At 28.8% G+C, this 21707-nt stretch overlaps 1 protein-coding gene and 1 long non-coding RNA gene across 25 annotated transcripts in view; one reads left to right on the top strand and one right to left on the bottom strand.

Annotated features, from left to right (window-relative positions):
* LOC106687773 (bromodomain-containing protein 3) overlaps positions 1 to 21707 on the top strand; it is an 88140-nt gene that overhangs the window by 31823 nt on the left and 34610 nt on the right. For 20 of the 24 annotated variants that reach the window (XM_014431839.3, XM_014431841.2, XM_014431831.2 and 17 more), the window contains 12 exons: positions 3793 to 4044; positions 4605 to 4799; positions 4962 to 5240; positions 9112 to 9426; positions 10099 to 10176; positions 11231 to 11422; positions 11514 to 11659; positions 12997 to 13144; positions 14330 to 14798; positions 15236 to 15406; positions 19630 to 19758; positions 19845 to 19946. In XM_014431839.3, coding sequence (XP_014287325.1) covers positions 3793 to 4044; positions 4605 to 4799; positions 4962 to 5240; positions 9112 to 9426; positions 10099 to 10176; positions 11231 to 11422; positions 11514 to 11659; positions 12997 to 13144; positions 14330 to 14798; positions 15236 to 15406; positions 19630 to 19758; positions 19845 to 19946 — 2476 coding nt within the window. The remainder of the gene's footprint in view (positions 1 to 3792; positions 4045 to 4604; positions 4800 to 4961; positions 5241 to 9111; positions 9427 to 10098; positions 10177 to 11230; positions 11423 to 11513; positions 11660 to 12996; positions 13145 to 14329; positions 14799 to 15235; positions 15407 to 19629; positions 19759 to 19844; positions 19947 to 21707) is intronic. The other 4 variants (XM_067048326.1, XM_067048320.1, XM_067048316.1 and 1 more) reach the window with 3 other exon arrangements.
* The window catches only part of LOC106687778 (uncharacterized), a 38222-nt gene continuing 37014 nt past the window's right edge, over positions 20500 to 21707 (bottom strand). Inside the window, exon 5 of the long non-coding RNA XR_001344220.3 lies at positions 20500 to 21054. This is a non-coding gene — a long non-coding RNA (uncharacterized lncRNA). The remainder of the gene's footprint in view (positions 21055 to 21707) is intronic.

The following is a 21707-nucleotide window of genomic DNA, read 5'->3' as shown; positions in this document are numbered from 1 at the left end:
GTTGAATAGATGAACACCAGTTGAATTAAGAATGAACCAAGATTTAAAGGGCCAGTTACATTGAGCAATATTAGTTGTATTGTTACAATTGAAATTAAATAAGTTGATTGCAGCAAATGTTTAATAATTAAAGCTGTAAAATAGAATTATGATAAAAATTTAAATATATGAATAAACTAAGAAATAACACATAAAAAAATGAGGGATTTCAGAATTAATGTTAAGTTATTGATGTTTTAATAAATTTATGTTTGGATATTAATTTTATGAAAGGTTAAGGATAAGTTTTGTTTGTCAGGTTTTAGATTGACAGAAAAATGTTCTAATTAGATATAAATGCTTTTGGAAATCAGTTGTTTGGGTATGGTGAGGGACAGTGGTTAGTATGGAATTTTTGTCAAAATCAAAGAAATAGTTTGAAGATAAGGAGCATTTAGATAGATTTCAAGAAGAAAAGGTTAGGTTAGAGATTATTTATTTTATTTTCTGATGTTATTTAGTTTATTCTGTATTAATTTTTATACTTAGTGATTTCATACATTCTCAATAATCGTCGTAACACTTTTTTTGTATTATCCTTCCTCTTCCTCTCCACATTATCTATTGCCACACTTACAAAAGCCGATGAGTATCTTTTCGTAGTGCATTTTTTTACTTTCACTCACTCATATATGGAATATATTGTAATGGAAAGTATTGTGATCATAAAAAATTTCAAATATGAGTTTTCAATGGAAATACAAGTTTTGAGGTCCCTTGAGTCCAAAAAACCTAGCCTTGCAAAATAGTCTTGTGAGCCGAGCTCAAAAATGATAATTTGTATGAAACAGAAATTACATATGTATGGAGGCTATGGGATGTGACAGCAACTTTTTCTATCTGGAATGTCCCTGGAAACTGACTGGAAATGTCACTTTATAAATTCGATATTTTACTTCTTTTTTTTCGATTTTCACAAAAGCAACCTACAATTTTTATTAAACTTGCCATGTCAAAGTAGAATTAAATGGACTTGAAATAGTCTAACGGTTTAAATAATTTTATAAAAAAAATCTTCCTCTAAAGTATTTGAGTATTTTATATATTTACAAAAAATAAAAATGTTCCCTTTGTTAGCAATGATAAAATAGATTAATACAAAGTTTTATAAATGAGAGATTTCAAATAAAGGAAAAATATCCAATTCTAATAGAAAAAGCCAATAAAAATTTATATTTGTTATTCCCACCTCGACAAGTCCTAAAAGATGAATTTTTCTACAACAGAAAATAACATTTTTTTGTACATAATTTCCCCCTCCCTAGCCTTAATTTATTTATTTATGTTTGTTTTTAAATCATAAAAATAGCAATAGATTCCTTCCATTTACTAAACATTTGGACAGGATTTATTTAGAGTGGTATATGAAAGTTGGGTGATGCATGTACCGCATCAGATTTTTCCCTTTTTATCACCTTAAGCCATCTTTCCACTTTTCGGAAAGTTGAGCCTAAATGTTGGTGCTATCAAAATATATTCACTTATTTGTGCTTACTTAACTAATATCATCCTTGATCATCTTTTCATTAATTAATTAATAACTGACTGTGTATGGTCAGTCAATAATAGTTATTTTTTTTATTTTTTTATTGTAACTTAGGAATACTTGAACCTTTGTAAAAAATAATTTAAATTAACTAAATTGTTAGCAGTTTAGAAGAATTCAACCTGCTATTGTTTATTTCAATGGAAAAGTCCATTAGCTGTAGTTCCCACGCATTCACTTCTGTTCCCTGAAAATAAACACATTTTCAGTGTTACCAACCTAAGTTAATCACAACCGCTTGATAACTGTAAATAATGATAATCACAGTATCAGAATATATTCAAATAATTAATGATTAAAATTAGGATACAAATATAACAGTAAGATGATTATATTAGTTAATTATTTTAAAACAAACAATGCCAAATATTTTCTTCTCTTTTAATTTCAATAAGCATTATATAATGTATAAAATGTAATTTGTAATATTCAACCAAATAAAGTTTAAATACCTGTTTTTTAACCATGATGACTCTTTGATGTCACCCATGTAACTGTATCTATGTATGCAATCAGTGTATAGCAGATACATGAATATTTTGCGGGTTTAACTGAATTACTGAATAAGGACTCAAGAAATTTATTATATAACATCACATTTGTTATAGAACATTTAGACAATGTAAAATAATCCAAAACTATGTAAACAAAAAAAAGTTGAACATGTATAAATGTTTTTTGAAGTGTGTAAAACAAGAGAATACTGTAGTAAATAAATTTATATACTTCTAAAAAACACGGTTCAGGAAAATCCAAGGTGAATGGGAGATTGCTAGAGCCCTTCCCACCTCTCTGAACGTGAGATAGAGAAGTGACCTCTCTTGACGATTGCTTATTGTCACTCATATTTTCAAGCCACTATGTCTTGACGATAATGTGTCGTCAACCATGGTCTAAGTATGAATGAGATCAAAATATTAGTTGTATTATTGCTTATTGAGTTGACGGGTATTTCAGCCAAGTTGAAGCCACCTAAATCACAGCTTGACTTTTACTTTTTAATTATACTGGTGGTGCCTATCGACTTCAATTACAATCAATATGTTAATCAATAATTCTTCAGTTTTGGAAAAAATACTAAGATACCAGTAAAAAGTAATTGGTACATAGTAGTAAAAACCAAAATTTAGAATTTTTAATATCTTTAATCTAACTTCTTTAAAAACCATGGAATTTAAAATAATTAAATTGCATTGTAACTAGATAAGATTAATAGAATAGCAGCGCTTAAAGTTTTTGTTTATATGGCAAATTGAAAAACAAATACAAAATAAATACAAGTTTAATTGAATAGTAATACCTAAAGGTCTTAGACTGTACTGCGCTTCTTTATTTACTATATTCAGTAATTGTTTTTGAACATTCTGAAAAATATTTATTTTATGTACTTTCTGGAAATCTTAATCATTTTTTTAAATTCTTTATAAATATATTTCAAAAAGCTTATTCTAACTTCCTGTATAAGATTTGCATACTCGGGTGTCTAAATAAATTCATACCCAATCATCATAGATTCTCAATTCATTTCCTCTTTCTTTTGTCAAAATTGATCGCTTCTGCCCATCCTTTGTTGAATTTATGTCAAGCCACAGATCTCATTAATTTTATTTAGATTACGATTAGTCTTTTAATCAAGTGTAATACAGTAAAATCACAATATTTTGTATCATAGTGATTCGCATATACCATTAATTCACTGGTTCCTTGAAAAAATTTTTAACTTATATTTACAAAATTAATGAGAAAAGAATGTTGAGTGTGTTGGCTGAAGTTTGTTGTGAATAAAATATGAGTTAGGAGAAATAATTGATTCTTTTGAGGCCTGTAAACCTACAGCCATTCAAAATTATAAATACTAATAACATTTTTTACTTATCTTGTTAGTTCATTTTTTTTTTCCTGATTACTGGTCATCTGGAAATTCATATTTAACCCTTAGACCCTTAACAATAAATGAGATATTGTGAATATTTTTAAATTGGTGTGTTATCACTAAAAAAGTATTTTACTTGACATATTAGAGGACTTTCATGAAGTTTCGTATTTCCACTGTATTATAACAATCGACCCTATTCAATTAAAAATATACTCAATAATTTTTTTTTTAAATTGAAGTAAATAAATACTGAAATAATTTAAATAGTTTATAAAGATTCAATTATCATAAGTATGATTCTTATTTTCAGATTGTTTATTCTGTTTTTTAGACAGGACTGGTGAAAAGCGGACTAGAGGCGGGGGCCGGTAGCGGCATGAAAGAGCCCCCGCCACGAGAGGAGCCGGTCCTAGACCCTATTAACGGTGTTGTCCAGCCACCGGTCATACCTCCACCCCACAGGCCTGGCCGAGTAACCAACCAGTTGCAATATATTCAGAAAAATGTCCTCAAAGCAGTTTGGAAACATCAGTATGCTTGGCCTCTACAGCAACCCGTTGATGCCAATAAACTCAATCTCCCTGTAAGTTATTAATATAGCACCAGTCATATGTAAACCGTTGATGCAGCATAGTCAATATTTCATAAACTATCTTACAAAACTTAAGTACAGAGCTACATTAGTATTTTTACATTCAATATGTATTATGAAGTTCTTATAGTTTTTAATAGTTAATTAGTATAACATAATATTATATTTTAAAATAACTTTTATGTTTCAATTTCAACATGTGTCATTTCTTCATATTTTTTTCTTATATTTTGTCACTAAACTTAGTATTTAACTAAAACTTCAAACTGATTTTTTTTTTTAATGAGTGAGATCATTTTTCATATTATAAACACATCAAATTTATTATATTAAATTGTAAAAATAAAAGGTTTTACTGAAACTTTTAAATATTTCAAAATTTTATTTATACATTAAATGAATGCATATTTCAAAAGAAGCATTGATTAAACAGGAAAAAAAAGTTTTATAGTGATCATAATTTCTAATTCATTACACACACAAAAAAAAAATGCACATATGTCCATTTGATTTGTTTTTGCCTTAAATATTATAGTGTTTAATGTTTACAGGATTACCATAAAGTTATTAAACATCCAATGGATCTTGGGACCATCAAAAAACGACTGGAAAACAATTACTATTGGTGTGGTGCTGAATGTATCCAAGATTTCAATACAATGTTTAACAATTGTTATGTTTATAACAAACCAGGGGAAGATGTTGTTGTTATGGCTCAAACACTTGAGAAACTTTACTTGCAAAAGGTAATGATTATATCATAATATAAGTTAAAATCCTGAATACTATTTTTTAATATTATAAAAGTGCTTCCGATTGACATCTTTTTTAAAAATAATTTTTGATATCAGTGTCTATTTTAAAAAATTTTGTATTCTATTATTTTTATTTATTTTTTTTTTTTGCAGCTTGAAACAATGCCTAAAGAAGAAATTGAGTTGGAGCCCCCACCACCTAAAGGCTCTAAGCCAGTCAAGAAGCGACCTGGAGTTATAGGACCAGGTCGGGGAGGTGGGACTACTGGTGCCGGAAGAGGTAGGCCTTCTAATTCAACGGCAGCAGCTGCGGCTGTAGTTGCTGCTCCTGTACCGCCTGCTACTCCTCCTTCACACCTTCCAGTGACCATACCCGGTTCGACTGCTACCACTACTGTACCTACCACTCACCATAACTCTCTTCCTCCTCAGGTATTAAAAATTTATATTATATAGTATGTGATATTTGTCATTTTCTATTTTAAAAAACAACATAAAAGTAACAATAAGAGTATTATCTAATAATTTGTAAATTATGAACAATTTATAATTCATTAATTAAAATAAAATTATAATAATATATAATGAACATCAATTATATGAATGTAAAATTTAAAGTTTAGTCATTGCCATCACAAAACCAGAAATTAAACATTATTGCAATGAAAGAATTTCAATTATGAAGGTGTTGTTCTGAAAGTTAAGTTTATCCGCAAGAAAATTTTTTTTTTTCAAACTGATGTAATAATTTTTTTCTCAAGCCTTTGGACTGTAGCTTTTACAAAAAAATTATAATTATATGAACCTTTCCATTGATATAATGATGTTACTATAATTCAAGCCGTTATAAAGAAAGTCCTTTTTATATATATATATATATATATTGTTATGAAAGTCTTACTTTTTCTTTTGAAAAATATTTACATAACATCTGATCTTAACCTTTTATTTAATGCTAAACTATTATTGGATCAATATTGAAAATAATGATTTTATGGAATTAGTCTTTTTGTCAACTGTAAGGTTTATAGATAGAAAAATTTTGTAATTAAGATTGGGATGACTATAATAATTGTACTTAGGACTTTTAAAAAACTTATACAAATTTTAGCAATTGCAGCTTATATATAAAAATACGTGAATTGATACTTTGCTCCAGCTAGTTCTTAAAACAAACCATTTTAAAAAGTTACTATACTGCTTTCTTACAAAGCCAAACCAAAAACCAGGGACTCCTAAGTTAGATATTATCTTGAAATTTGGGGCTCACGTTGAAGATAAGAGACATGAAATGATACTGTTAAAAGAACTATCGAATTAAGGTTATAATGGACTGAGATTGGCTAAAATGTCCAATGAAAAGTGTAATTCCATCAGAAGATTAAATCCTATATTCGAATTATATACCACCTAATTTAAGTATAACTTGGACCCTTTTGACTGGTCAAAGATACTTACATAATACTTTTATATTACATCATAATTAAATTCATATTCAATTACAATTCTTATTGTAACCTTTCTATTATGGTAGCAGCCCATTATTTTGAAGAGAATCATTAACTTTTTTTTACACCTTAAAAAATGAAACGTTTGTTGTAATGTAAATTAATTCATAAAGGGATTATTTAACTTAAACACTTCTTTTATCAATTAATTCTCTTCTATATCTATTAAAAATGTGATGAACTTTCATACTATAGTTAATTTTTCAAAAAGTTGATCTTTTATACTCAAGACCTTGATATATTTTGTCATGCTTGAAATTTATGCAAAGCCTCATTCATAACGATATCCTGTTCTGAGTTACATTTAAGCAGTTAATTTTTATAATAATGTGTTCATTCAATGCACTTTCGCCCTATTAAGATTGTTAAATTTTTTTTTTAATGTTTGTCTAGTGTGAAGCTTTATTGCCCCAAAGATTTTTTACAAACTGTCATTATAACAAACTAACTAGTTCATTTCTATCTATATTAATACTGCTTATCAATATAATCAAGTACTACCTATATAAACTATATATAATTCCAGTTTTCTAAATAAAAGAAAAAATATAAGCATTGCTTATTTGACTCCAGTTTTTTAAATAAAGGTTATTCATACTATTATAAGAAAAAAAGTTTTAATGTAATCATTTTTCTAGGAAGGGAGGAGCATTTTTTAAACCAAAAGACTATTATTGTTTGTTTATTTAGGGTTGATTAGGAAAAAGAGTACATGTTTCAAAATCACTTAACAAATTCTAATTTAAACAGTATAGATTAAGAAAGCTCATTTGTTATTTATCCAATTACAAAACAACATTTTTGACAACTAACTTTATGTTCTCCAACTCCGTTAACGTCTTCAAGTTTGTAATTCAATTTGAGTCATGTAGTTCGTGAAATTCATTCACAAGATTATGGATTCGTGGCCCATCAATGAGGAGCCCGGTTTCAATTTTTTTTCACACTTAAGCCAAGAAATGATTTTAAAGAAGCTTTTGCAAATATTTTTATGAGGCCAAGCTTAATATATAGGGGCAGAAGAATGATTTTTTCCTGATTGATATTAGTGAATATATTAGTTTTTCCTACAATCATGTTAATTCTTTAAGCCCAGTCTTTTATACTCCAGTGTTCTTCTTTTGCATGATTGCTCCAGAGCTTAAGAAATAGGAGTACTTAGTGTATCCAATTTGCTGACCAAATAAGTTCTACTTTGTTAAACTACTCACAATAACCACTGATTTTTGATACAACAAATTTTCCCTAAGTTTCATATTTAGGTATCCTTGCTTTCCTTTCATTGCGTGACCAATTAGTACCAAAGTTAATTTATATCCATAATGTAGTAAAACACTCACTCTTCTTTTTGGGATGTCAAAGTGATAATTTAGTTAACATAAGATTTAAGCACATTGCTCATATTTTTCATGTTAATGTAGTCTTAGTTAAAGGTAGAAAAGTAACACCAAAATTTCACAGACACAGGTCTTTTTTTTCTGACTTGAACAAATGTCGTAATTAAAAAATAATTGTTACACCTGCATTAAAGATTATTATACCTGAATTAACATGGTAAGGGGCTAAGTAATAGAAACTTTTTTTGTTAAAAAAAAAAAGAATCAATTTGAACAAAGTAATTATACATTATGTACCTTAGTACATTTGTATACCTGAATTTCACTCCAATACCCATGCACCAAAAAGAAAAAATATTTTTTTGTTCCCTGGTGTTTAGATTATGTAATAATCTTAGAATTAAAGGGAGATTATATAAATCACTGCTAATTTACAGCCCTAGAGAAAATTAAATTTTTCTGCCATGGCATTCACTAACATCATTTTTTAATATCTGTACCTTCCAGATCAATAGTAAGTTTATTAATACCATGGATACGTTGACTACTGTCAAGAAATTGTAAATATTGATTGAATTCGGGTTGAGCAGCAATAATTAATTTAAAACTTTTTTTTTTTAAGATCTAGTTGAAGTGGCAGTTTTTATTATGTTGCTTTATTTAATTGATGATAAGAAAGTGCAAGTTTAGTTAGTTGCACTTTCATTTTTTTATATCAGCCCATTATATATTGAAATAAATTAATTATAATCTGTAAGACTAAACAGATTATGAGCTCCTGACATTACCTATTTTAATATCGCTAATGACCTACTCTTGAAATATACATAGTGCCTGTTGTTGATCTCTCCTAACGTGTTATGGTGTAATCCTCTCAGTTGGAGAATTGGTTTTTTAAGTTGGATTGTTCAAATTATTCAGTGAAGATCCCATGAGTATTTTCAAACTGAGCTTAGTTTCATCTCAAAGTATGGTGGTAAGTGAAAGCTGTGTGATGCGCACATCACACCAGATTTTTACTATTTACTTGATCATTTTAGCTGTCACCTACAACTATCAATTAAAATATCGAGCCCATTATTGTTCAGCTTTCATTATTAGAATTATCGATGAAGCTTATAATAGTACTATATAAATAGATAAAAAGAATTATTTCCATTCTCCTAATATTTTTATCTCTATGTTATGTATTGTTTCAGTTTAATGATTCTGATGTGTGATTGTTTTTGTACTCTAAATGAAAAAAAAGTTTTTGTAGGCTAAGAAATTTTTCTCAGAAATTTATAAATAATAAATAAACTGAAGAAAATTAAATTTTGATATTTTACTGAGGAAATTTTTTATGATTTTGAGTATATTCATAATAGATAAAGCATTTAGGTTCTTTAATTCTTGTAAATGACAGAAGAAAATGAAGATTTTTTATTTATTTATTTTTTTTTATTTTGGCTTTTTCAGAAAATGAGTGGCTTTGTAAGTTACGGTTTGCCTTTGCCATTACAGGTTGGGCAGTCTGCAGCTATACCCTCCAACTTCAATACCACTACTGTTGATCCTCTTTTAACACCTGGTTTGGCTCCTGGTGTGGGTCCAAAAGGTGGCAAAGGGGCCGTCGTCCAGACCCCAACGGCGCCCAAAACGAAGAAAGGGGTCAAAAGAAAAGCGGATCTAGCGAATGATAGCCCTGCTGGGTTTGATCCTACCTACACCCCAGGTGACTCCAAAGCTGCCAAGGTTGGCACGAGGAGAGAATCTGGAAGGCAAATTAAAAAGGTAAATACACGCTATCAAACCTGGATCTACTTAATTTGGGCCTTCGAAGATATTGTTTATTAACTCTCTGCAATATTTATAAGAAACCAAAATTTATAAATTTGAGGACTTAAGAGTTGCAAGTGGTTTGGACTATAGTTATGGATTGTTGAAGCCTCTCTTAATATAAAATATACAGTGAATATTAATACTGTTTATTTTATTTTCATTAATTTATAGCAATAAAGTTTTTTGATGCCTTAAATTTTTATCTAATTTAAGTTCTAATTTTAGTTTTATGTGTATTAAATATAATTTTTTTGTGATTTGATATATGTTACTGAAAAATAAAGTTGTATTAAAGGATTTCATTTTCATTACTTAGTGTATTGAACTTAGTGGCATTGTTATTTGTTTAAGTCTAATGTTTAATGTCATCTTGATTTTTAACCATATTTTTGTTATATGTCACATTTTACAAAGACTACTTTACTTTGTACTGTTTAAAAAACTACCATTTTATATGCTGCTGGATTTTATTATAAATAAATTCAAGTTTAGAGAATTTTTATGTTGTGTGTATTCAAATTATTTATAAGTATATTTTTTGTTAAATCTTAGCTAATAATTTGATTTAAATATTATGTAAATTGTTAATAATTTGAAACACTCTAATTTGGAAAAACTTTTTAGCCTCAAAGACAGTCGGATGATGGTATGCCATTTTCCCAAAGTCCAATGGCACCGTATTCACATTCGAATTCAACTCAGGTGATTATTTATTGAACATCTATAAGTTGATTAGAGATTGTTGTATTGGAACTAATGATATATATCAGATCCTTGGGTATGCGCCAGATAGATTCAACAAAATCAATTTTATTCAAAATAACTTCTTTTCATTACTCCCAGCAAAAAACAAAGGTTTTTTATCATTTGTTTAAAGAAAAGCTTTGAATCAATAAGCTAAAGAAATAAATATCTTACCTTGTTTTAATTTTGGAATATTTTGTTTTTCATATAATGATATGAGTATAGTCAGGTGAATATGATGCATGTTAACTTAAATTTTCAGATAAGTTTGTTTAAAGTTAACTATCCAAGATGTTACATTATGTGTTTAACATTCTACTATATTCCCTTGGCTTGTCCCCAACTAATGTTTATGAGTGCTCAATGCATTTTTAAAAACAAATATTCCTAATTAAATTATAAGTGGAATTTTCTCTTTTCTTGTTCGGTATTGTGAGAAATGAAGACGACCAATGTGGATAGGGGAAAAAACGTGTAAAAAATTTGAACAGGAGGATTACATACAAAATTCAAAGTTTTAGGACATAAAAACTATTCTGCTTTTGTTTTTAAATGAGTGTGTTATGATACAATGATTATTTTAAATTTCTCAGTCTTAGGGATTGTGAGCTCAGTAATTTGTGGATATTATGTTCCCCCCTTCCCCTACCCTCATACACATGGATAGATCCTTCTATTTCCTGGTTTAGGTATTTTTTTGAACCCATTTCTTAACAGTTATAGAACTTTTTTTTTGCTTGATTGATTTTATAGGAGTTTAGTGCTCTCCTATATATTGTTTCTACTTTTTTATCCTCCAATAACTAAATAAAAAAAAAAAAAGAACTTATGCATTTTTCAAAGGTATTGAAGCTAACAATAGTTATTTTGAATAACAATAATATTGGAGTTTGTTTTTGTTTTCCCCCTCATACCCTAGTGACTGAAATTTCATATATACTTTGTAATATGTTAGGTAGTGTGTGTAATTTTTCATTTTACAGCTTTTATAATTTATATTTATTATTTTCAGGCTTCTCACGAAAAGCCAAAAGAAAAACTTTCTGAAACATTAAAAGCGTGCAATGAAATATTGAAGGAATTATTTTCTAAAAAACATTTCAACTATGCGTGGCCATTCTATAAACCTGTTGACGCTGAATGGCTCGGTTTACATGACTACCATGATATTATTAAGAAACCTATGGATCTCGGAACTGTTAAGGTATATTATCCCATTTATCTTTATTTTTTATTTATCTTTTATGAAAATTTATTATTACTGGTTTTTAATTATTTGTTCAATTTTATTAAAGCAAAAAATGGACAATCGAGAATACAAAACAGCAACTGAATTTGCAGCAGACGTCAGGCTAATATTTACCAATTGTTATAAGTATAACCCTCCTGACCATGATGTTGTTGCAATGGGCAGAAAACTGCAAGATGTTTTTGAAGTGAGGTTAGTGAAGTTTTTCTTTTGATTTATACGTTTATCAGAACGGAATGTTTATATCTTAGGTTTTTTCCCCCATATATTCTGACTCTCCTAATATCACTCAGGGTTTACTATATGGCAGAGGGTTTAGTATCTAAGGCTTAGTTATTAAAAATAGTTTTAATAAAGATGACTTTTAATATCTGTAATATAATGTTTTAAATATAGTTATTGTAACGATAACAAGACCATGCTAGCTGAGATTGTTTAGGCGTCACCTTAGCAACCTTGAGTGTGATGCAGTATTGTTCAAAACCAGCCTGGACAGACTAATTTTTATTTAATGACTTTCCCAAAACAAAATGGAAAAAAAACTTTCCCTGGTTTGAAAAGGTTGGTGGCCTTTATTGTAACTACCCTGTATGCCAGAAATGAGTCGAAAAAAAATAAGTGATTAATGGTTGTTGTTTAACTGAAAAGTAGAAAATAGAGATATTGCCACATTCTAAATAATAATTCAAGGAACCAGTAAAATCCCATAACCGATTGGCTTAAAATAATAAAGAAGATTTGTCTTATATTTTTCATAAGCTTTCAACAGAAAATTGAAGGTTGTTGGAAGATAGGGTGGCGGTCAATACAGGTATCAAAATAGTGAAAGAAATCTATTTATGGTTAACCAGCCTTTCGCACCACTTTGCCAGGGTTTCATCAGGACTGTCAGATTTTAACTCAACGGACAGCAACCAGTTGTTCAATAGAAATTTAAAGGGTTTGATATGATAAGGCTGGGAAAGATTGTGTGTGATATGGGTAGAAGAGGTAAAAAATTTTGCATTACAATTTGTGAGCAAACTCCAGAACTGAGCAATAATTAGTTCTAGATGAAACTAATAACTAAAATTGTCATGGATACAATATTTATTTATTTATGGTTTATTCATGAATAAGGGTCGTATCCATGACAATTTTAGTTATAAGTTTCGACTAGAGCTAATTTTTACCTATATCTGACAAACCCCTATGTTAATTGATTTCTTGTGGTGTATTGTTTATTAATAACTATTTTTATCAGTCTATTACCTCCTTTTTTTGTTTTATAATTATTTGATTCATGATTAGAGTAACAGATCAAGTTGATTTAATACATTGGTGGTCAAGTTACCTGAGTAAGAATAACATTCTTGTTGTTATATATAATGATGACTTAGATTTTTGTTGGATTTAATGACTTAAAAGTGAAATTTCATTGACGTTGTTACTCTAGCAGACATAAAGAAGTCATTAAGTGTTCAACTTACTAAAATAACTGTTTAAAACATCTTATTCTTTTATGCTTTATATATATTTTTTTTGTAAAGATTCGCTCAAGTACCTGAAGACTCCCCTACATCGACTGTTCCTGAAAAGGAAGAAGAATCCACCTCTGGGTCATCGTCTGGCTCTGAATCCGAAACTGATAATTCAGATGACGAAAGGGCCCGTAAACTTAGTCAATTACAAGAGCAGGTTAGTTGTTTAGTTTTAAACTTATACTTATAGAATAATAGCCTATTTGGCATTGTTTACATCATTGGCAAAATGTTATTGATTAGCCACTCCATCCCTAATTTAGAATTTTTTACAAAGTTAATTAAGTATAAACCTAATAAAATATGAAGAATTAAATCAACAATTCTCATATCAAACAAATCTTTGCCAAGTTGTTAATCACTTAAATTTATATTAGTCATGACTATTACTCCTTGCTGTTATTCATTAATATTTAAATTATTAACCATTAATATTTTCGTCTCCACTGGTTGATCAATATATTTTATTGCGTCAGAGGTGAGTAATATGATATCGGAAATGAATGATGTTTTTAGAACATGGTCCACATAAATTCACTTTTTTCAATTTAAGGAAATATTTTTTTAATTACTTGGCCCTTATTTAATTTTTCAGTCTATGCAAAAAGAGAAATATTTTATTACAGTAATTTAGTTAAATTTGTCTAGCAATTTATAGATACAAATCAAAATATGCTGAAGCTAAATTTGGTTCTGTTGGACTTAAAAAACCTTACTACTAAAGCTCTTTTTCCCTTCCCCTCCCAGGTGATGCCAACTCAAATGTTCATAGTTATACATAATAATTAAGAGTTATGTATTAATAAAATTAATTTCCTTATTATGCGCTTACGTTAGACGGTCTTTCCAATAAATTAGATTTTACTTACTGGTTTGTAATCTGGTTGTAGTACATGTATCAGGTTCTCATTAAATTTTATGGTTACTTACTGATCATTGCATTCTTATCATTTTGCATTGTATTTATCTCCTCTTTAGAGAGATAAGTGCAAATTATTCCATTGTTTCTTTGTATATTGGTGTTAATCAGTCTATCAAATTCATTTTGTTTCAGGATGTTAAAAATATATTAAAGGTTTTCGTTTTTGTCTGATTTTTTTTTTCCATTCTTTTAGAATTATGCCGATTTTTAGCCTAGCTCTAGGTTATTTTTGTTGGCCACAATTTTCTTCAGAACAATCATTCTTATTGTAATTTGCTTACCTATCGACATGAATGACTGTTTAATTGAAACAAAACAATGAGAAAATTTAATTCTTCTAAATTTATATTTTACTTTGCTTCATATTTAACTAATTTTGTTAGCTTATGTAACTGACTTGTCATGTTTGGTTTTGTTTAGCTAAGAATTATGCAGGAAGAAATGAGAAAACTTGTAGAAGAAGGTACCATTAAAAAGAAAAAGAAAAAGAAAGATGGCTCAGGTTCTGGTGGAAGCTCTTCCAGTAAAAAAAGGAAATCTGCTGATAGGACACTCAGTAAAACAGCTGATGGTGGGCTTTTAGCTGGAGCGGGAGCACCTGCCATGATGGAATTGAAGGCTATGGATGGTGTGAAGGCTGCACCTCCTCCAGGCAGGAACGCTGTCCCCTCACCCCAGGTCAAACCAAACAAGGGCAAAGCCCCTGGAAGGACACCAGGCAAGACTAATTCTCAGGGTAAGAGGCCAAAGCCGAACTCCAGGTCTGCTAACTCAAAGAAGAAGAATCCTGTTGTCACCTCAGAGTTCAACTCAGAAGATGAAGATAATGCTAAGCCCATGTCTTACGATGAAAAGAGACAACTTAGCTTGGATATTAACAAGCTACCAGGTAAGTTCTTAGTCTTAAATATCTTCTATTCTGTGTCTATCTTGTATCCATTAATAGTTATGTTTAAATGTGAAAAATTGATTAATTAGTAGATATGTATTAAAAATTCATGCTTAATTTATGTAAATTCCTTCTCTGAAAATAACAAATTTTTTCCTGATAAAAAAAGCCATAATTAAAGCCTTATTCTAACATTTCATTTGATGCAGCTAATAAATATGTAAATTTAGTATTTTAAATGTTAACTAAATTGTTGAAGTATATATATATTTCTGAACATCGGAGTATTCTGCAACTTTATGTTGTTTTGTTATATCTGTGAAAAATTTATAGGTATTATTTACGAGTTCCCACTGCACTGTTATTGAAAAATAACTCGACAAACTAAAGGTATTGTTTATCATTTCGAGTATAATGTATTTTTGTTTACTTTAAAGGTGATAAGCTTGGAAGAGTTGTCCACATCATTCAGGCGAGAGAGCCCTCTTTGAGGGATTCAAATCCTGATGAAATTGAAATTGACTTTGAGACATTGAAGCCATCTACCCTGAGGGAGCTCGAATCCTACGTTGCATCATGTCTCAGGAAAAAGCCACGTAAGCCCTACAGTAAGTTGGTGGCTGGCTTGAAAAAGTGATAGCTTATCAACACACAAACTTTTTAGAAGTAGATTATTACGGTTTAATTAAAATATTGATAAACCTTATTTCATTTTTATTCATAGTCATACTAGACTTAAATTTTTAATTTTGGTTTTTAGCTTTTGTTTCGATGTGAGTTATGGCTCAGGCTACAGTTTCTGATGATATCACCTCAAGTTTTTTCGAAATAAGGTAAAAAAAAATGCCATAAGAATTTGTGCTGCAGGCTCTCAGATATGTGGCTGAGAATTAATTTTACATTTCCCGACCTAGATTCTCCATAAAATTAATTTAACCTAAAAAAGAAACAAATCAAATAATGTGTGTTGATATGCTGGAACTTTTCTTTAACCTCTTATTTTCTTCTAATTTAGACCTCTTAGTGCCATTTTATCTATAAATATTTATTTTTTTCAATTTAGCACATTAATAGAATTTCTTAAAACTTATATTTTATTTTAATTAAATATTAAAGAATTGTGAATAAACAACTCATTATTAGTCAGTCAAATCTTAAATTAATTAATATAGATAGAATGTTTCCTTTATATTTATGTTTTATGTGTGAAAAATGCACTAAGGGGAACCCAGTTTTATCCCTTCCATTTTAAATGAAGATAAAACTGCATGTGATTCCCTAATCGAGTTTATTTGTTATTTGTTGAATAATTTCTGTCCATTTATTACTAACAAGCATGCATCTTATATATGCTTAGTATATATATCCTCCTAGTATTTGTTATTAATTTGGTTCAGCATGCAACCATCAATTCTTTCTTTACTTTTGAGCTTCAGCTTTTAGTATGACATCTTATAGAATATATTTTATTAATGTATTCATGTATATAGAATTGTAATATATTATAGTTATTTATTATCAATAAGTATGTTAAGATAATGCCATTAGTTACTTATGTACAGTTTTCGGGCTTAAGAAAATTAATTTAACTTCCACAAATGATATGTTCAGAACATGTTCCAATACAGTTAAGATAAAAACAGCATTTATTTAGGCTTCACAATTTTGATCAGGGATTGATTACCATATCAATTTTTAATTTTATTGAATTTATTTCATCAACTTTGAACCATTTTGATCATTAGGTCATTTTACTCAGCTTTGTTTTATTTTAACTGTTTTTCTTATTTTCAAGTTGCTGGTAGTGGTAGGGGCAACCAGTCCAGTAAGTGGACCTGTTGGTCCTTTTTTGCATCCTTCTAGGTCGATAGGAATAACAACTTGAATTTACAACAATAACCTTACTGAAGACTAAGATATTAGTTTGTGTTATAACTTTAAACTAAATAATATTTTGAAGGTTTATGCGATAGCTTTGATAATTAGTAAGAGTATACTGTACGGTTATGATCGGCTATTATATTGTCTATCCATCTTCAAGCCCTATAACTATTTGAGGTACTTGGATAGAGGTAACCCACCGTGATTATAGAACTTTTATACCTCTATTTTTTTTTTCCAGGACCTTCCTTTCCAATTTGCCACCAACCTCTAGCTTTTCTGTGTCCATTTTATAATTAACCACTGGCCTTATATTAGTTTTAGGAACTGTCACTTTGGCATCCCATGATAGTTCTCGATCAAATCATTCTTTTCTCTGGTTAACTATAAGCATTTTCTCCATAACCTTATTTCAAGTGATGTTTATTTTCTGATCTTCTTTACTTAATGTGTGTGTAATATTTTCTTGACATTGCTTTCATTCACTCTTACCATAACAATAGATTTTTTTTTATGCCTTAATACTCTCTTAGTTTTTCCTCTTTTTTTCTAAGTGTGATCAATCCTATTAAAGTTATAGATATTTCTCAAATGGGATTTGTACCTTTCATGTATTAAGGCATTATCAGTGTGATTCTTGGTGCTCCCATTAGGTTTCTGAGTATGGGAAATATTTATTACTTGTTCTCTTAGTCACCTTCCTGTTGCAAAATGAATCTTATTATTATTATTTTGCTCCTGAGTTTGTTTTAGCCCTATTTTCCAGCAGAGTAAAAAATCATGTCATTCTTATTTCAGTAAGGAAAATAAATCAATCATGTTATATAATAATTCAAAAACAATCAACTTAAACTGTGTTTTCTGTTAAAAAAAAACTATTTAGTCCAGTTTATGATATGCATTTTATTCAGCAATGTCACTAGTCAAAATCAATTGTGTTTTTGCTTCAGGTCACCCTAGCATGTTAACCATGTAAATTAAACTATAGAATGTTATCTGTTTTCTTCACTTAAGTTTATTTCTTCAGATATTTTGTATATGATAAAAAAAAATCTCTACCGCTACAACCCATGAAGGGTCAGGGGTTCAGCACTTTGTAAAGAAGTACTGTTACTAGACCAACGGTTGTACAAGGAGGTGATTTGGTCAGAATCACGCTTGACTGCCAGATTTTTACCCAATTAAGGGTACCCAAAAAATTATTGATAAAAACTAAAAATAATTATTTATTGTTTTAAATTATGATTCTATGTTTTATGGATGGTACAATGAACATCTACGAGATCTTTATCTCAAATCTGATCTGAAAGCTTTTTATATTTTGGTCGAACGTTGAAGGATCTCTATGACTTTATCTGCTTCTTAATTTTTAAAACTATCCTATAATTATAGAAATAATCTTCATTTAAATAATACAGTAGTAAAAATTCATTTGAACATGTATTATATTTAGCTTAAGAATATCAACTTTTTTTTTTTTTTTTTTTTTATATTCAGTTAGTATCTGTTCTTGTTTCTGAAATATATTCCATCAAAGACAAGTTATCAGTAATTTTTTTCTTGCCGGAATGCGTGATACTGTAGAATCCTGATTGTCCGTATAGTTTCGGGTTCCATGCTTAGTTTTGAATTACAAGATGTTTGGATTATCAAGATTACTAACAATGTAGTAGAGTAAAAAATACAAAGTAAGGAGATTACTAAAAATCTGTGTAATATTCGTAAATACGCCTATTAAAAATATGTCTATTGGTTAACAATAAGGGGCATAAAAATAGATCATATCTCCCAATACATCTTTTCACATCAAACTTCAGCCGACACACACTATTTCCTCTCTACGGTTTTTAAAGTTTTATACTGAAATTGAACCTATCACAGAAAATTTCATTTATTACAATTGAGTGCTTGCGCAAATCAATTTTTTAAAAACGATTTTCCAGTTGTGAGTGCTCTTCATCCTTAGTACTTTCCTGCCCTGTTTAAAGTTTGGAATGCAGTTTTGTACAGTACATCTAAAATCAGTTGCAAACGTTATCCCACTAACCCACACTCTTCTGTCGTCGATCCAGTCGACTGGATTTCCTCTCCTAGACATTGTAAAATGAAAATTTAAAAAAAAAAAGTGAAGGAAAATTGTAATGATAAAAATAACAAAAACAACATTTGTTAATAAAAATGGTTTGTTGTAGACTTCGGTCCTGGTAGGAGAGGTTTGTTATGGGTGGGAAGGAGGAGCTAGAGATGAGCGAACTCATGTATATGTACTATGCTTGTTCTTCAAAATGAATATCACATCATCAATCAACATATTGCATGTTGATGGAGAAAAGTATTAACATTTAGACATATCAGTTTGTTTTTCACCACTAGATATGGCTTTAATAATTTCTTATTTTTCTATTACAAAAAAACTTGAAGCATTCATGAAGGTTCTATCAAAATTAGACTGAAATAAACCTCAAAATTGATGAAAAGAACGAATGTTTCGTTTTTTCCTCTTTCTTGTCTAATAATATGTGGAATCAATCCAAATCCGGGAAAATTATAATGTAAACTTAAGGATGACCAAAAATGATATAATAGATGAAATTCATAGAAATGATTTCCTCTTATTCATTCTCTCTAACAAGCATTACGATTATACCACATTTTTTAAATTTGATTTACAAGACATTAACATTACTTGTAAGAGGAGAATAGATGTAAATTATCAAGGAGGCTGGATCGCATTATTTTCATATGGATTAACAAGAAATTTCCTCGTGACCAGTGAAACTATACGAATTATTAGGATTCTATTGTATTTATACCTGGGGTCAGTTTGTGATTTAAACTAGAATATTTAATTTAAAATAGTATATATTTTTCACTTTCATTTACCTATGTAAATATTTTATCGACTTTATTTACAAGAAATTATATTAATCCAAATGGATTTATTTTATAGATAAGAAAGTATCTGCAAAATCAAAAGATGAAGCAATGGCAGAGAAGAAACAAGAGCTAGAAAAAAGGCTTCAGGATGTTACTGGGCAGTTAGGAGGGGGATCCGCCAAGAAACAAGCTAAAAAGCAGGGCAAGTATATTTTTGCTCTATTATTTATTTTATTTTTTAAAATAGCAATTGTTCTTTTTATTTATAATTGTGATTATTGAAAACAGGTCAGGGAAGGCTTTCAGCATCTTCATCTTCAAGCTCAGATTCTGATACCAGTAGTTCAAGCCTCTCAAGCAGTTCTTCCGATTCATCTGATAGCGAAGCAGGTACAGATAACATTTTTTATACTTATCTATAATACATTTTTATATAATTTCGTAGATTGTTTATTGAATATTCTGCATACGTTTTTTCTTCCACTACAACTTCTGTAGTATTTCTCTTTTTTTTTCTTTTTTTTTTTTAAATATTTGAAAACACTCAAATTAAGCAACTTTTAATCTATCCAAGCTTATGAATTTTGATTAAATTTGTTAATTTAATATGTAAATAATTTTACAATCATATGGAAATAAATATAGTACGTTTTAAATTTTCATTGTTTTAAAAATTTTATGATACTAAAAGAAATTATTCTACTTTATTTAAATATTTGTAATATTTAAAGTAGGTCCTTATGAGATATTTAGTTGTCTTTTGCATTGTATATTCATTTGATTTTATAAAATTAAGTTGAAACTTTTAAAATCTCTTTTGAGTGAGTGTATTGCATAAATCCATGGTATGAATATATATGTTTTATTTTAATAAATATTTATGGAATAAAATTGAGGTTTATGTCAAAGTTTTATATTAGGTTCACACTAAATTATTCTTTATATTTGTCTGGTGTAGATATTAGTATTTCTTAGAGTTTGCCTTTTACAAATTAGACTTAGGCTTAAAATCATGCTAAAAGTGTAAAGAATATTCAATACTTCTATCAGAGATTATTCTTTTTTTTCTCTATTTTTCAATATTCTACATTTATCTTTAATGCTTTCTAAACAAAATATTAGTGATTATTGAGGAAACCTTTGTGATAATAGGTGTAATATTATCGTAACAAAATATTCTATTAGCTATTTTCAAAGCCCATTAGAAGTTAGATGAAACTCAATAAACACAAAAGTTTTATTGTGTGTTCGATTTATTAATATCTTCAACCATCCATATTTTGCTTGTGGTTTAGAATTGATCGATAGGATTCATATAAATTTTTTTTATTTCTGCTAAGTGATTAATTAGGTTTCTATGGACTCCCTCAAAAAAAAAACCTCAACATTATTATACAGTAGTAAAATCTTGATATCTGATCGTCCAGAAGGACTCATGTTATCACTGACTAACTTGTTCTAGTTCATATCCAGGATCTCTCTTGTGAATCTTTTTTGGCTAAAACAAAAAAAAAAAAGTATAAATAACTGAAATAACAGACTTTTTCAAATAAAAAAAAAATTAAATCTGGAACTTAATTCTAGGTAATGTGGTGCATCCAATATATTTGGACAGTATTGGGGACTTTAGCCGGTCAATTCGGCATGCGTAAAGAAAAGTTCCAATATTAATTTAACTCTTATGTGAGGTGATCGATAAAGTAATTTGCAAAATATAATATACTGGTTATTTTTATATTAATATATGATAAAGTTAAATTTAGTAGAGAAAACTAATTTTACCAATAATACCGCAAATTATTATTTTTAACTTAATGTATTAATCTTAAAAGAGCTTATAATTGACAAAGTTCAATAAATATTACCGTACTGAGTTATAGAATAAAAATAAATTCTATAACAATAACTCATAGAAGATAAAATACCAGAAAACAAGAAAGTTATATTATCTCAAGAAATAAACTGCTTCCCTGTTATTCTTTAATGTTTTTAAAGATCAGCTGGCTGTTTTAATGAACTGACTTTTTATATACCTTTAGAACCTAACATCTTCTATATATGATGTTAAACTTGGATTTAGAATTTTATATATATATATTGTAATAATTTTAAAAATATTAAAAATTAAATAAAAAGAATCTTTTTTCTTTT

Source organism: Halyomorpha halys, unplaced genomic scaffold, assembly GCF_000696795.3.
Source record: "Halyomorpha halys isolate HHAL.00 unplaced genomic scaffold, Hhal_1.1 Scaffold1010.1, whole genome shotgun sequence".
Lineage (NCBI taxonomy): Eukaryota > Metazoa > Arthropoda > Insecta > Hemiptera > Pentatomidae > Halyomorpha > Halyomorpha halys.
This window is presented reverse-complemented; position numbering and strand designations above follow the sequence as displayed.